At 39.2% G+C, this 15,998-nt stretch overlaps 1 protein-coding gene across 1 annotated transcript in view; it reads left to right on the top strand.

Annotated features, from left to right (window-relative positions):
- The window catches only part of LOC101441761 (zinc finger protein 555-like), a 37,752-nt gene extending 27,862 nt beyond the window's left edge, over positions 1–9,890 (top strand). The window contains 4 exon segments of the mRNA XM_058290265.2: positions 7,289–7,415; positions 7,864–8,047; positions 8,385–9,705; positions 9,708–9,890. Of these exon segments, the coding sequence (XP_058146248.2) occupies positions 7,289–7,415; positions 7,864–8,047; positions 8,385–9,705; positions 9,708–9,764 (1,689 nt within the window). The 3' untranslated portion in view covers positions 9,765–9,890.
- The last annotated feature ends 6,108 nt before the right edge of the window (positions 9,891–15,998 follow it).

Genomic DNA, 15,998 nt, shown 5'->3' with positions numbered 1-15,998 from the left:
CTGTGAATATGTTGAACTCTCCATCATTTTTGAATGCTAGTTTAGCTGGGTAGAGTATTCTTGGTTGGAAATTTTTTTCTTTTACTACCTTGAGTATATCATACCACTGCCTTCTTGCCTCCATTGTTTCAGATGAGAAATCAGCACTTAATCTTATGGAGCCTCCCTTGTATGTGATGGTTCTCTTTTCTCTTGCTGCTTTTAGAATTTTCTCTTTGTCTTGAGCATTGGATAATTTGACAAGTATATGCCTTGGGGTAGTCCTGTTGGGATTTATGGTTTTGGGGTGCGTTGTGCTTCCTGGACATGTGCATGCATCTCTCTCAGTAGATTTGAGAAGTTTTCAGCCATTATTTCCTCCAACACCCCTTCTGTCCCCTTTCCCTTTTCTTCTCCTTCTGGGATGCCTATAATACATATGTTTGTGCATTTTGCACTGTCATTCAGGTCTCTAAGTCCTGGCTGAATTTTTTCTATATTTTTATTGATCAGTTCTTCTATCTGTTTGATTTCAGATGTACTGTCTCCCACATTGGTAATTCTCTCCTCTGCCTCTTCTAATCTGCTGCTATTTGCTGGGAGTGTATTTTTGATTTCTTGAACTGTGGTGTTCATCACCATCATATCTGTTATCTTTTTGCATATGTCTGCAATTTCCTCTCCACGTGTTTTCTTCATATTGATAATCTTTCCTTTATTTCATTAAGTTGGTCTCTAATATATTTTGAGATCTTTAATTACTTGTCCAATGTTCTGCTCCTTTTCCTGGTCTTTAGTTTGTTCATTGGATTTGGCCATGTTTTCCTGATTATTGGTTTGGTTTGTAGTTTTTCGTTCCTTAGCTTCTTTGTCAAGTCTTGGAGATTAATTAGTTGTTGTTCATGCATAAGTATTATGTCTTCTCTTTGTCACTTTGTTCTTCTTACTCTATTTTCTTGTTGCTGGCTAAGTTCACTTTGAAGGAGAATATTAGGGCCAGGAAAAGCAAAATGAGTAAGAAAAGAAAATATATAAAGTAGTACGGGTAATAAATGTTAACAGAGCAACAATGTGAGATCTAGGAGAATGGATATTACACTCATGGAAGTTGTGTAGATTTATAGCAGTAAGTAGAGTATCTATAATGAGACAATCAACTGAATATGGGGAAGAATATAGTATGAATTAGAAGGCCAGTGTTTTCATGAGGGAGGGAAAGAGAAAAGAAAGACTGATGTCAAGAGTGGGTAAAAGAAAACAGAACAAAGGTATTAGAAAAAAAAATCAGACAATTTGGGGGCCAAAGAAAGGGAGGTGGAATGTAAGAGAAACAGTAGATGATGGAGCATAGAAAGATGTGGGGGAAAGGGGATAGTGTAGGTGGCCAAAATCAATACAGACAGAAAAGAGGAAATGGAGAATGAGGAAACACAGCAAGTGTGAAGTGCTCCTTGGAGCACCTATTATATAAAGAAAATCAGAAGAAAAAGAGAGAAAAGAAAAAAAAGAAGAGAAAAAGGTGGCAAAGAAGAGGGGGGGGGAATCAAGCAAGAAAAAGAGAAAAAAAAAACTAAATAAATGAAAAAGGACCTTGGGCGATAAATTGGGAGAAAAGTCTAGGAGACAATGCAATATTAGCAAACAAAAACAAACAAACAAACAAAAAAAAACAATGTTTCAAGCTAGGAATCCTCTTTGCAGTTAAATAATCCACTTAGGAATCTGACCTTACCCCTTTCTCCTTTCCTCACTTCTCTCTCTCCTGGGGCAGCAGGAAAGCTGCCTGAGAGGTCCAGTAGGAGATTCAAGTAGGTCCTTGTTACTTACCACACTCAGCTAAGATGGAGTTGAAGAAGGACAATCACCACACCATGGAGCCTAGAGTGATTACAACTGAAAATGGGAGGATGGCAGCCAGCATCCATGTGGAATCTGAGCCTCCTCTTGACATAGAGGTGCAATGGACACAACCAATCCAATGTCCACATAGAAGAGGTGGCATTGGATTGGGAAAAGTGGACATGGTGGACGATGGGTATGGGGAAGGGCAGGAAGAGATGAGAGGTGGGGGCGTATTTGGGACGTGGAGCTGCCCTGGATGGCGTCTCGGGGGTGATCACCGGACATCATGGATCCTCACAGGGCCCACTGGATGGAATGGAGGAGAGTATGGGCCATGATGTGGACCATTGTCTATGAGGTGCAGAGGTGCCCAAAGATGTACTTACCAAATCCAATGGATGTGTCATGATGGGAACGAGTGTTGTTGGGGGGGGAGAGGGGGGGTGGGGGGGTGGGGTTGAATGGGACCTCACATATATATTTTTAATGTAATATTATTACAAAGTCAATAAAAAAAAAAAAAGTAGGTCCTTGTTGAACCAACTCAACACAGAAGACTATGACTTTATTTCCAGCGTGAGAGTATCTACACCTCACCAGAAACCCCAGTTATGCTACTGGAAGCTTGGATAGCACCTCCTACAGTCCCTACCCCTTAGGTGTGCTAGGAGAGGTCTAACTGATTTTCTGACTCCACCTTCTCCCAGACCAAGTTTCCTATCCCAGGACATTTAGGTAAATTGGGCTTTCTCAGCAGATTCGCCTCTCCTTTCTTCCCAGACTCTCCCCAAGTCAGCTGGTACACTCCTCCAAGTTCGAGGAGAGAGAGAAGGAAAAAAAAAAAGCAACATGAACGCTGAGGGCTAGGGTAATCAAGGACCTCTGACACCTCAGGCTGTGGTGGATTCGGGGATGGGAAGTCTGTGATATTGCAGACTCAAAGTGTGTGAGTCCCTGGAACGTGAGCCACCAGGGTTTAGGGGACACAGACCTGGGAACCATGCCTCTGGTTAACACGGGGCCTGGGAACACTGCAGCACAACAAAGCCTTCACGGATCACCGCCGCTGGGCCGCAAGCTCTAGGAGGATGGGTCCCGCCCACAACTTCTGACCTCCATGTCAGAAACCCAAAATTCCACCTCTCACAAGAATCTCTTCTGTCACTATCTCACCAAATCAACATCCAGACACCTCCTGCCCTGCTAGCCCCTGAAACAGCCCACTCAGGGTTTGGGAACACCCCAGCACGGCAAAGATCCCAGGGATCACCACAGCCTGGTCGCCAGCCCTAGGGGAGGGGCTCAACCCACAACTTCTGATCTCCGAGTCAGAAACACAAAATTCCACCTCTCGCAATAATCTCCATCACTGTCTCACCAAATCAACATCCAGACACCTCCCGCCCTGAAAGCCCCTGAAACATCCTGCTCAGGGCTTGGGAACACCCCGGCACAACAAAGCCTTCAGGAATTGCCGCAGCCGGGCCGCCAGCCCCAGGGGAAAGGGTCCTGCCCACAACCTCCGACCTCTGTGCAAGAGACCCAGAATTCTACCTCTTGCGAGAATTTCCTCTGTCACCATTCCACCAGATCGACATCCAGACACCTCCTGCCCTGCAAACAGCTGAAACAGCTTGGTCCAGCAGGAGTCCGACCCTACTCAGCCGCTTCTTTGCAGGAGAGATTATGAGGTGCACTCACCCAGACGCCATCTTGCCTCGCCTCTCTCTAGCGGAATTTTTATAGTTTTTCTTGAATAGATGTTTCTTCACTTGCAGTTTCTCCTTAGAACCGTTTCCAGAGACTAGAATGATTGTTTTTAAATAATTTTCACTAGTTCCCTGTAGAAATTACCAGCCAAAGTCCTCACACTGTTGTGTGTGCTGCTGTGGTAGATTTTAAAAATTTTTACTCTAACCTGCTTTTGCTATTAAATGGGGTAATGAAATTTTATTCTTACATTGTTTTTAATATGGAAATTTGCTGAAAATCTTATTCTGAGACTTTTTTTTTCTTGAACTCTTCTATGTGAACAGTTCCTTGAGCTTTTTATAAAGACAAGATTTTATTTTCTTATGACTCATACTTTTGTTTCTTTCTTAGTGACCCTAGATTCAATCTCTAATGTATTGGTGACTAGGAGTGAGGTAATAGACATTTTTTTGTTACTAATATTTTTAGGAGGAAAAACAGACATTATTTTCCTTTTTTTGAAAGTCTCTTTTTAGTAAGTGCTTTGTCACACTATGCACATTACCATTTATTTCAATTGCTAAGTGTTTGTTCATGTTTTGCTTTGAACATTAAATCATGTTGTACAACTCTTTAGATGACTACAGATAAAACATTATTTTGGAGTTTTTATAGTAAAGTATAGCATACATGCTGGAAAATGCATGACATGTATAGTTCCTGGAAATCATTTAAAAAATAAACATTTGTGAAATGAAGTCCCTAGATACAGAACAAGGTTTCACACCTGATATCCTACCATAATCAATCCTAATGACAGACCCCCTTACTTTCCAGATGTAACCATGTTCCATGTCCTGAATTACCTGAAGATGATTGCCTTGTTCTTGATAGTTTTTATCAAAACCTGTGTATGCATCCTTAAATAAATAAGTTTTATATTACATGCCTCATATTGCATATAAATGGAATCACACTGTACTATTTCATGTCCAATTTCCTTTATTCAAAGTTATTCAGAAAAAATAAAAGTTACTTCAGACTCTCCCATGGGGTAATAGTTCATTTACTTTTATTCCTCTCTTGTATTTGCTTAGAGTAATATACTACTATCATTTATTAATTCTATTGCTAAGTGGCCATTTGCATATTTTCTAATTTTTACCTTTAGGGCCAATGGTTATTCTGTGTGTAGCCACTTGCAAGTCTTCTGTCCACCTCCATTTCTTTTTTATTTATTTTTAATCCATTTATTCTTTATTTTTTGCTAAAATACTTAGGAGTTTCTTCTGAAATTATCACACAGTTTGTGAACACAGCGTTTGTTTTCCTTCTCCTTCTCCTTTTTTTTCTTTTCATTTTTTAAAAAGATATTACATTAAAAAAAAATGAGGTCCCCATTCGCCCCCACTGCCCCCACCCCACCACGCCCCCCTCCCCAACAACACTCTCCCCCATCATCATGTCACATCCATTGTGTCTGGTGAGTACATATCCGGGCATCGCTGCACCCCATGTCCCGTGTTCCACACCATAGCCCACACTTCCCCACGTTCCATCCAGTTCACCTCCATTTCAATATACCTCATCATGAATTTCTCATTCCCACTCCAAGAACTGAATCCATTTGACTTTCTACATCTCACTGATGGAAGTACCATCTTTATAGTTTGTGTGAAAATCTGAGTCATCTTTGACTCCTCTTACTCTGTTTTTGTTTCACCTTCAGTCATCAGGGAATTTTTCTAGGTCTTCAGATGATAGCTAGGATACTGACCATGCACAGCAGGTCATTGAAAATTCCCAGGCAGACCCATCTTCTTTTCACCTGGTTATGGCTTTAAGCTCCTAAGATATCTCCACACTTCCACACCTGCCCCCTCTCATCTGTCTATTCTCAGTATAATTCATGGATCTTTAAAATTTTTAGATGAAATCCCCATAATGTGACGTGTCCCCAGCAGGCATGTTGTGGGTCCTCAATCCCATCTCCAAGTATAGTGATTCACTAGGAGAACTCGGGAGTGAGCGTATAGTTATACTCATGACTGAGTTTGTTAACAGCAAAAGTACACAGAAAATAATAACAAAGGGAAAAAGCATGTGAGGCAAAATCCAGAGGAAGCCAATTGCAAATTTTGAGTTCTCTCTCACTGAAGAGATGTGGGACTGGCTTTTTAAACCCCCACCAATGAGTTGTGACAACCCATGTGCAATGTTGTCTACCAGGGAAGATCATTAGAGACTGGATGCTCAGAGTTTGTATTGGCTATACTCTCTGCCTAGCATGTACTCATAGTTTCAGATAGAAAGAAGGGGCTTAGCATATACTATGTTTTTGCACAGACACTTTAGTAGGTACACTGAGATTTTCTTATCAGTCAGGTTTATAGGATCCCCCCCCCCCCCACAATCTCAGGAGACTCAAGTGAAGGGTCAGCTTTCCAGGCAGGTCTTTCTAATGATAAGCAGTTTTAGACCTGCTAACTTAACTTTTTTCTGTACACTAGGTTGTAGAAATTTGAGGCAGCTGTGCTGTACACAGAGTAGTTAGGGCTGATTCAGGCAGCTCATTTCAACTCTTGCAGCAGTGTCTTAGGGCTCTTACAATAAGTACGACAGAATAGGTTGGCTTTAACAATAGAAGTTTATTGGCTCATGGTTTTGGAGGCTTCAAGTTCAGAATCAAGGTGTCAGCAAGGTTATGCTTTCTCCAAAGTCATTTGGTTCTGGTGATAGCTTTCTGGCAATCCTCTGTAATGTGGTGATCTCTCTTTGGCTTCTACTTCCATGTCCAATTTCCTTTGCCTAGAACGATTTCAGCTGTACCAGATCAAAGCTTGTCCTGGTTCAGTTTGGCCATGCCTTATAATAGCATAACAACATCCTCAAAGGTCTCCTTTACAAATGAGCTTTCATGCACACCAAGACTTACTTTAGCGCATCAAAGATACTATTTAAAAATAGGTTCCTACTTACTGGACCAGGGATTAGTACTTGAATATGTGTTTTGTGAGGTACATGATTCAATCCCCACCAAGCAATAAGAGGAGGATTCCTATTCTGCTGCCCTACCAAGTAGGTAAATTCTAGCATTTGAATTGCTGCATAGTAGCCTTTTCTGCATCTCCTGCATGTCGACATCACTGGGTTGAAGGTATTTTTCAGAGACCAGGGCTTAGGGGAATCCTGTAGCTCAGAGTTTACTATGAATCTGAGGGACTGGGCTATCATGCTCCTTTTGCCAACAGAGGACTGAAAGAATATTTTCACTCAGCCTGTTAGCCCTATCTACTTTTGAAGACCCTGGAGTACACCAGGACAAAATGTGCTCTTAGAAAATTGAATTTCCATAGACCTCCTGTTCTTTAGTGAGTATTCATTGAAACCTCATCCAGGTTTGACCCTGTGCTTCATGTAGTGCTGAGTCATCTGGTCATTAAGAACGACTTTTCTCCCAAGGAATTTATGGTCTTAGGATAGAAATATTTATTCCATTCGTGTAGCATTTCTCTCATTCTCCAAAGTGCTCTGGATCCTACTGTTACAGAACACTGTGACTCGAAGAAATCACAGTACCAATGGGGAGATAAGTTCATTGTGTTCACGGTGCTGTTAAACCTATGAGGTAGTGTGGACAGTAAGTAATGGTTCTGACAAAGTAGTGGAATAAATGTTAGGAGTTTGTGGAATCATCTAAGAACGCTCATTGAATTGCATATTGATTCCATGTTCTACCAGTCTCATCCTCCTGCACACATGTGGGACATTTTAGGACTCAGTGACCTTTGAGGATGTGGCTGTGAATTTCACCCTGGAAGAGTGGGCTTTGCTGGATTCATCTCAGAGGAACCTCTACAGAGAGGTGATGCTGGAAACCTTCAGGAACCTCTCGTCAGTAGGTAAGGATGACACCATTCCTCCACTTAGTGATTTAGAGGACAAGTATTGCTTTCTTATCAACATGGGTAAATAAGACAGATGTAATCACAGCCATCGTGGACCCAGAATCTAATAATTCTTCCTTGATAGTGAAATCGGTGTTTTAAACTCAGTGTTTCTTTAAAGTCTGAGTTAAGAGACTTGAAGCTCTTTAATATCAGTGAGTATGGATCATTTTGGGCACATAAAAGGGTATACATGTATGTGTGTGTGTGTGTGTGTGTATATATATATATATGTAAGTATATATATGTAAGTATATGTATTTTAACATTGCAATAGTTTTACTGTTTATTATATTGACCCCTTATGCCTGTTACTGATGAAGTTCTGAAACAACTAAGCACCTCAGTTTTGCTCTTCTTATGTGTACCTTCTGTGTAAGATTGTTAACTTGTTTTGTTTCAGATGGTGAGACTCACTTTAAAGACAATGAATCATTTTCCCAGGAGAGTAATTTTGGGCAAAACATGTCCAGGGAACAGATAACAGCAAAGTTCTCAAGAAATGATTCCTGGGTATGCACTTTAGGAAAAAGTTGGAAAGACAGTAACAATGGGTATCAGCACAAAAACCAAGAGAAACACCTGAGGTGAGTTGCATGCAAAGAAAAAGCAATATTCAAAAAGAATCTTGTTTTATCATGAAATTGTACAAAGAAAGTACATAATCCTAACTTCAAATTTATTCTAGAATTTTCACCAAAAATGTCTTAAATTGACATATATATAACAATTCAATTGGAAACAATTTTAGGAAACACCATGTATTAAAAATACCTAATGGCTATTGTCATGCCTTCTTCTAGAGTATTCTGTTTATTAAACTTTCTGATAATTCAGACATATGACAGAAAGCCTAAAATTTCAATGAAATAAATATTAAGTCTTTACGAAGGAAGCCATTAGTAATATACTTCTCATTTTTAGCAGAAATCAGGTGGTGCAGAGAGTCCTTGAAAGCAATAAAAGTAATAAGTGTAGAGAAACCTTCAGCCAGATTCCAAACCTTAATCTGTACAAGAAAACCCCTGGAGTATGTCCGTATGAATGCAGTGAGTGTGGAAAAGTCTTCGTGCATCATACATTACTTAAGTGGCATATCAGATCTCATACCGGACACAGATCGCATGAATACCAGAAACGTGGGCAGACCTACACTTCACCCTCCTACCTGAGAATGTGTATGAAAACTCACAGCAGAAAGAAATCCCTTTTCTGTAAATTTTGTGGAAAAATCTTTACTCATTGCTATTGGTTCACTCGACATATAAGGACTCACACTGTTTATAAAACCTATGAATGCAAGCAGTATGCAAAAGTCTTCAGTGAGTTCTCCGGTCTTACAAGATGTAGGAGAAACCACAGTGGAGAGAAGCCATATAAATGTAAGAAATGTGGTAAAAACTGTATTTACCCCTCATCCTTAGGAAGACACATGATGAAACACACTGGAGAGAAACCATATGAATGTAAACAATGTGCTAAAGCCTTTATTTGTTCCACTTCCTTTCGAAGACATGAAAGGATTCACACTGGTGAGAAACCATATGAATGTAAGCAATGTGGGAAAGCCTTCAGCTATTCCCATTCCTTTCGACGACATGAACGAACCCACACTGGAGAGAAACCTTATGAATGTAAGTATTGTGGGAAAGCCTTCAGTTGGCTCGAATCCTTCCAAAGACATGTGAGAATGCACACTGGAGAGAAACTTCACGAATGTAAAAAATGTGGGAAAGCCTTCAGTTGTCCCAGTTCATTACAAAGACATGAAAGAACTCACACAGGAGAGAAACCCTATGAATGTAAGTGTTGTGGGAAAACTTTTAGTTGGCTTGAATCTTTTCAAGGACATGTGAGAATGCACAATGGAGAGAAACCCTATGAATGTAAACAGTGTGGTAAAGTCTTCAGTTGTCCCACCTCCATTCGAAGGCATGAGAGGACTCACACTGGAGAGAAACCCTATGAATGTAAAAAATGTGGGAAGGCCTTCAGTTATCCTCAGTCCTTTCGAATACATGAGAGAATTCACACTGGAGAAAAACCATATGAATGTAAGCAATGTGGGAAATACTTTATTTGCCTGTCAGCCTTTAGGAGACACATGATAACGCACACTGGAGAAAAACCCTATAATTGCAAACAATGTGGTAAAGCCTTCAGTTGTCCCAGTTCCGTTCGAAGACACGAAAGGACTCACAGTGGAGAGAAGCCTTATGCATGTAAGTACTGTGGGAAGGCTTTCCGTTGGCTTGCATACTTTCAAGGACACTTGAGAATGCACACTGGAGAGAAACCTTATGAATGTAAACAATGTGGGAAGGCCTTCAGTTGTCCTAGTTCATTTAGAAATCATGAAAGGACTCACACGGGAGAGAAACCGTATGTATGTAAGTATTGTGGGAAAGCCTTTTGTTGGCTTGCATCCTTTCGGGGACATGTGAGAATACACACTGGGGAGAAACTGTATAAATGTGAAAAATGTGGGAAAGCCTTCAGTTGGTCCTCATCCTTGTTGAAACATGTGAGAACACACAGTGGAGAGAAACCCTATGAATGCAACCAATGTGGGAAAACCTTCAAGTGGCCTTCATCTTTACAGAAGCATCTGAGGATGCATTCCTGATAGAAACTCTATAAATGTTCAAAAGGAAGAAAACCTTTAATTCTCATTCTGAGAACATCAAGGAACTCCCTCAGAGGAAAGCTCTGTAAATAAAAGTGATGTGGGAGTACTTGATGGTGATGAATTCGTATTGGTTCAGAAAGTTCAAACCATGACAGAAATCTTATGAAATTCATAAGTGACATTGTCTTGACATAGTATCTCATTTTTAAAATGGATTCCTGGGCTAGGAATTTCCAGTTCTTAGTTTTGGACATAGAACGTTGAGGTGACAAATAATTTTCTAAGTAATCTTTTACCAATGCCAGAAATGTTTTAATGGGTAGAGTTTATTTTTATAACTTAAGTAATCAAAAATCAAAATTTAAAAATGTTATAATTTAAGTAATCTGTTGGATCCATTGGTAAATTTGAAGTGTATTTTTAATATGCAAAATAGATTTAATTTCTAAATCATTTTTAACTGCTCTGTAAATAAAGGGCAATTGGAAAATTTACATTAATTTGTTGAGATTTTCTTACCAGCGTCGTGTAGTAGGTACTGCACATCATTTGCCAATTATATAGTCCATTCTTCTTCCTTACTTGATTAAAGCTATTTTTTTCCTTTTTTTTTTTCCTAGAAGAGCCTTATTCTACTTCAATGCTAATAAATAATCAACATGGAGGTATAAGTGTAAAAAGTTTATCCATAAAGTATACTATCATGTGAATTGTTTCCACCTTTTGCCCTTTTGCCTTTGTCCTTGCTTCTGGGTGGGATTTGAATGATAACTGTTTGATTAGGTGAGAACTGTGATACGACAATAAAATCTATAGAGTTGAATATGGATCTCTTGGATGATATTATATCAAAATGGTTAATGTAGCAAAGTATATTTTCCAGAATTCAGTTCCCTTTCATGTTAGAATTCACTAATGCCCAAAATTGAATAAGATTTGGAAGGCCATTACTCAGGTTTTGGAGCCACTATACAAGGAGACAAGACAGGTGTGTAGGCACATTGTAGATGCCAGCTTCCAGCTCATTTTCCTGATTCTTGACTCTGCCAATGAAGAGCATCCTCAAAACCCAACACCATCTACTTGACTTGTATTTTCTCAGAGCTATAGGTTTCCAGAGATATCTCCACAAACTCCACATCATCTTTGATAAATCCAAAGTTCAGAAGCCCTAATGTATCCATCATGGCACTGATTTTAACTGTTATGGTTGGGAATATTTCCTGAGTATCTGACTCTTCTCCTACACTGTAATTGTATACAGTCCAATTTGTATAGTAAACATTATGTTTTGTTAATACTGCTAGTGGCTATGTGTTCTTGCTTCCTCTGTGACAACTGCAGTGTTGCAACCAAATAAAACCACATGGGTTTTATGTTACGGGGTGAATGATTTGACCCTGTCTTTTCATGTGAGAATCACCACTTTCCTCATATCAGGTAAAGAAAACTGAGGCCTATATGTTTAAGTAAATTGCCAGAGAACACAATCCTAGCAAGGGACAGAGTCAGGGTCACTATTCAAATAAAACCTTTCTTGCTCAGAAATCATATTCCTTACTTGATGCTAGTTTTTGAGCATCCTTGACTCAAAAGGTACACAACTTGCCATGAAATAATGTACTCTAGGTTCTGGTTTCAGAGGATAGAAGGCTTCCTTTCCTCAGTGAGCAAAGTCATCATTTATTTTACAACATCAATATGTCTTAATAAACACGGTTCCAGGAACCATTCGGTTGTGTTTGTAAGTAGTGGGGAGGGATATTCAGTGCATTGTGAAGTTAAAAGTAATGATTTCCCATCAAAGGCATAGACAGCCATGGTTAAACTTGATTTTTGCAGTGGTTACAAGTTTAAGGCAAGTGATACGTGATCATGAATTTGGGCATGGGTATCTGGGAAATGAGGATTCCCACTGATTTGGGACACAGGATGTAGTTGTGAATATGTTTAATGTCCTGTAAAAGAATTTTGAATTGCCTTATACATTTGTCATTATGGTTTTGCTGCAATGACAGGCTGACACAATTTGTATCCCAGAGAAGCATAGCCTTCCTGCCAGTTTAAAGAAAGCTTGCATAGGTTTAGTTCATCGTGGGGGTTTCTTACAAGCAGAATAATATGTATGCAAGTCCATAAAAAAGTAAACTTTATATCAACTTCAAAAAGTAAAATAACAAAAGTCCACTCAACAATTTATGGAAGCATCACCTTTAAAAAATCCTGTCCAGGAACATTTATCCTATCAGCTCTTTCTCCAGTGTTCTGAAAGACAAATGAGCACAGATTGGCCAAATGACATGACAGGTCATCTTAATGAAAAAAAAAAAGATCATATTCGTGTCTCATAAAACTAAATCCCATACTTTTTTTTTATACCTTTAGCATTGATATATCTTTTTGGCCTATACTACAAAATTATTATAGTATTACTGTTAACTATAGTCTATAAGTTACATTAGTTGTATTTTCCACATGCATCACCATATTGTAACACCTTGTACTAGAGGGACATTCTTGTATTTGTATTATTAACTACAGTCCTTCTACCATTGAAATCACTGTACTATACAGTCCCTAGATTCTTTCTAGCTGTCTTTCAAGTAACACTGATCTCCCTAGACTACCCCTTTCAGCCAAAATCACATTTATAAATTATCAGTTTTTTACTCATTATAATGTTACCATCAACTCTATCATTTTCACATATTTAGTCAACCTTAATAAACATTCTATAAAAATTCAACATAGTTTCCCCTTCTCAACCCACACCCTGTCTCCTACTAACCTATACTCTAGTTTAACTCCATGAGTCTACCCATTGTATTTAGTTCATATCAGTGAGACCAAACAATATTGTCCTTTTGTGTCTGACTTATTTCACTCAATATAATGTCCTCAAGGTTCATCCATGTTGTCATATGCACCCCAAGATCATTTCTTCTTACAGCTCAATAGTATTCCATCATATCTATATACTGAATTTTGTTTATCCACTTATCATTTGATGGACACTTGTATTTCCATCTTTTAGCAATTGTGAATAATACTGCTGTGAACATCAGTGTGCAAATATCTGGTCATGTCCTATTCTTCAATTTATTAATGTGGCATATTACACTGATTTTCTAATATTGAACCACCCTTGCATACCTAGTATAAAACCCACTTTGTCATGGTGTATAATTCTTCTAATTTGGTTTTGGATCTGGTTAGTGAGTATTTTCTTGAGGGTTTTTACATCTATATTCATTAGAGAAGTTGGTCTGTAATTTTATTTTTTTATTTCTTAGTTTTAAAGAAGCTTTAGATTACATAAATGTTACATTAAAAATATAGGGAATTCTCATATACTTCACCCTTTCCCCCTCCCACACTTTTTCCCATTAACATCTTTCATTTGTGTGGTACATTTGTTACAACTGATGAACACATATTGAATTATTGATACTAACCGTGGTATATAGTTTATATTATGGTTTACACTTTGCACCACACAATTTTATAGGTTTTGACAAAACATATAATGGCCTGTATCCATCATTGCAATGTCATGTAGAACAATTCCTGTGTCCCAAAAATGCTCCATGTTCCACCTATTCTTCCCTTTCCCTCCCTTAAAACCTCTAGTGACCACTGCCTTTATATCAATGTTACAAGTTCTTCCATTACTAGAATAATAAGTCTACTTTAGCCCATAGTTGCATTCCCCTCTTATGTTTATTCATTCCTCAGTTTTGGGGATTTTGGGGTGGTGATGCCCACTTTGCTTCCAATTGAGAGGAGACTTAAATCCCATGGGTCAGATAAGTAGAACTGTCTTGGTTGCAGTTATAGATACTCTGCTTTGGGGGGATGGACATGGTACATCGTCATCCTTTATCTCTCCTGGGTAAGTCCGATGAATTGGAGGGTAGGTGTTGGCTGCAATTCTGCTGAGATTCAGGGTTTGACTGGCATATGAACATCTGGAAGATATAGCAGGTATAGTGCTAATTATAGCTTCAAATAAAAGGAGCATAAGAACCATGTGTAGGAAAATTATGAGTCCAACTCTGATACATGGCAGGGGAGGGGTTTGGATAGGTAATATATTCCAAGGTAAGACCCACTGACAGGGTGCCATATTCCTGGGGTTAGCTTTGTCTCCCTTGTCTATAGAGTCCAGATGTCTCTAGAGCCCTTAGGAGTGCCCCTGCTTGAGGCTCTGTTTACTGCAGCAGTCAGTCAGATCCTTCTGCGACGTGTCTAAGTGTAACCTCTGGCGTGACCTCCTGACTCACTTCAAAATCTCTTAACTGTAAAAACTCACTTCTATTTACTATTTCCCCCTTTTGGTGAAGGTATTTTTCCAAGTGCATCACTACTTGGCACTTGGTAATAATCTCCCAGTGCCAGGAAGGCTTATCCCTAGAAGTTATGTCCCATGCCAGCAGGGGAAGATAGTGAGTTTATATTGCTGAGTTTGGCTTAGAGAGAGGCCACATTAGAACAACAAAGAGGCTTTCAGGAGGTAACTCTTACGCGATGTATAATACTAGGCTGTTTCAATTGCACAAGAACAAGGTTCTTAAGTACAACCATTAGTATCAAAGGCCTGGTGTATTGGTCTGTCCTTCACTAGGCACTACCCATGTACTTGGGTTTCTTGCCACTTTACTAGAGATTGTAGTAGAAATTCCCAAGATGAGAGTTCAATATTCTTTTTGTTTTGTGTGGGTCTTCACCCACCAAGACAATATCCATGACCACTTGAACACATTCATATTCCATAAAACCATGCCCCAGGTTCACCCTTCCCCCCACACACACTCCCACCACTGATACCCTGGACCAGTGATCCTCCCCTGACAGTTGTGACTCTTCTGAAATCCAAAACCTCCCCAAAACAAAAGAATAAATAAAAATAAATTTTGAAATATATTAAAAATGAATTTTAAAATTTTTTGCCTTGTCTTTCATTCCCGTAAAATCTGCTATCTTTTATTTATAGTGACAATTTCTTCTGTATGTTGTCCCAGTGTTTATTTTTTCCCTCTATTTCCAGAGAAGCTTTAGTTAGTGGAAAAGTCACACAGAAAATATAGAAAATTCCTATATACCTCACCATTCCCCCCTCACATTTTCCCCTATTAATAACATCTTATTAAAATTTGGTACATTTGTTGCAATTGTACAATATTGAAGTACTGCCACTAACCATGGCCTGTGGTTTATATTGTGGTTAACATTCTGTACCATGTACTTTTATTGTAAAGTTCTAACAAAATGCATAATGGCCTGTATCCATCATTGCAAGATCATGTAGAACAGTTCCAATGCCCTAAAATGCTCCATTCTCCATCTGTTCTTTCCCTTCCCCTCAGAACCCATGGTAACCACTAGATTTCAATTTTTGAAAAATAAGGTTCATAGTTACAGGCATTAGTACTGCGGGCATTTCTTTCAACCCCCTTTTTGCACTCACTGTCTGCTCTCTGTGTCTGTTTATTGTGTGCTCTCTGTGTCTGCTCATCTTTTTCGGAGGCACTGGGAACCAAACCCCAAACCTCCATGTGGGATGGAGCTGCCCAACCACTTAAGCCACCTCTGCTCCCCTGTGGTCCATCTTTTTGTTAAGTATTGCCTACATTCTCAAGGGACTCTTGATTCTCTATTTGAGAACCCAGCAGGACTCCCCAGGATGGGAGTTTAATATTTTCTTGTTTGTTGTATAGGTCTTCACCCACTGAGATAACACCCTTTGACAAGATGAACACTTTTATATTCCATAGAGGCCTACTGCAGTGCACTCTTTCCCCCATATTCCTTCATCCCCAATGCCCTGCACCAATAATTCTTCCTCCCACATTTGCTAGAAGAATATTCCAGCCATTGTAGTTTTAACCACAGACCTACAAGTCCCCAAA

This window comes from Dasypus novemcinctus, chromosome 30, assembly GCF_030445035.2.
Source record: "Dasypus novemcinctus isolate mDasNov1 chromosome 30, mDasNov1.1.hap2, whole genome shotgun sequence".
NCBI classification, from domain to species: domain Eukaryota; kingdom Metazoa; phylum Chordata; class Mammalia; order Cingulata; family Dasypodidae; genus Dasypus; species Dasypus novemcinctus.
This window is presented reverse-complemented; position numbering and strand designations above follow the sequence as displayed.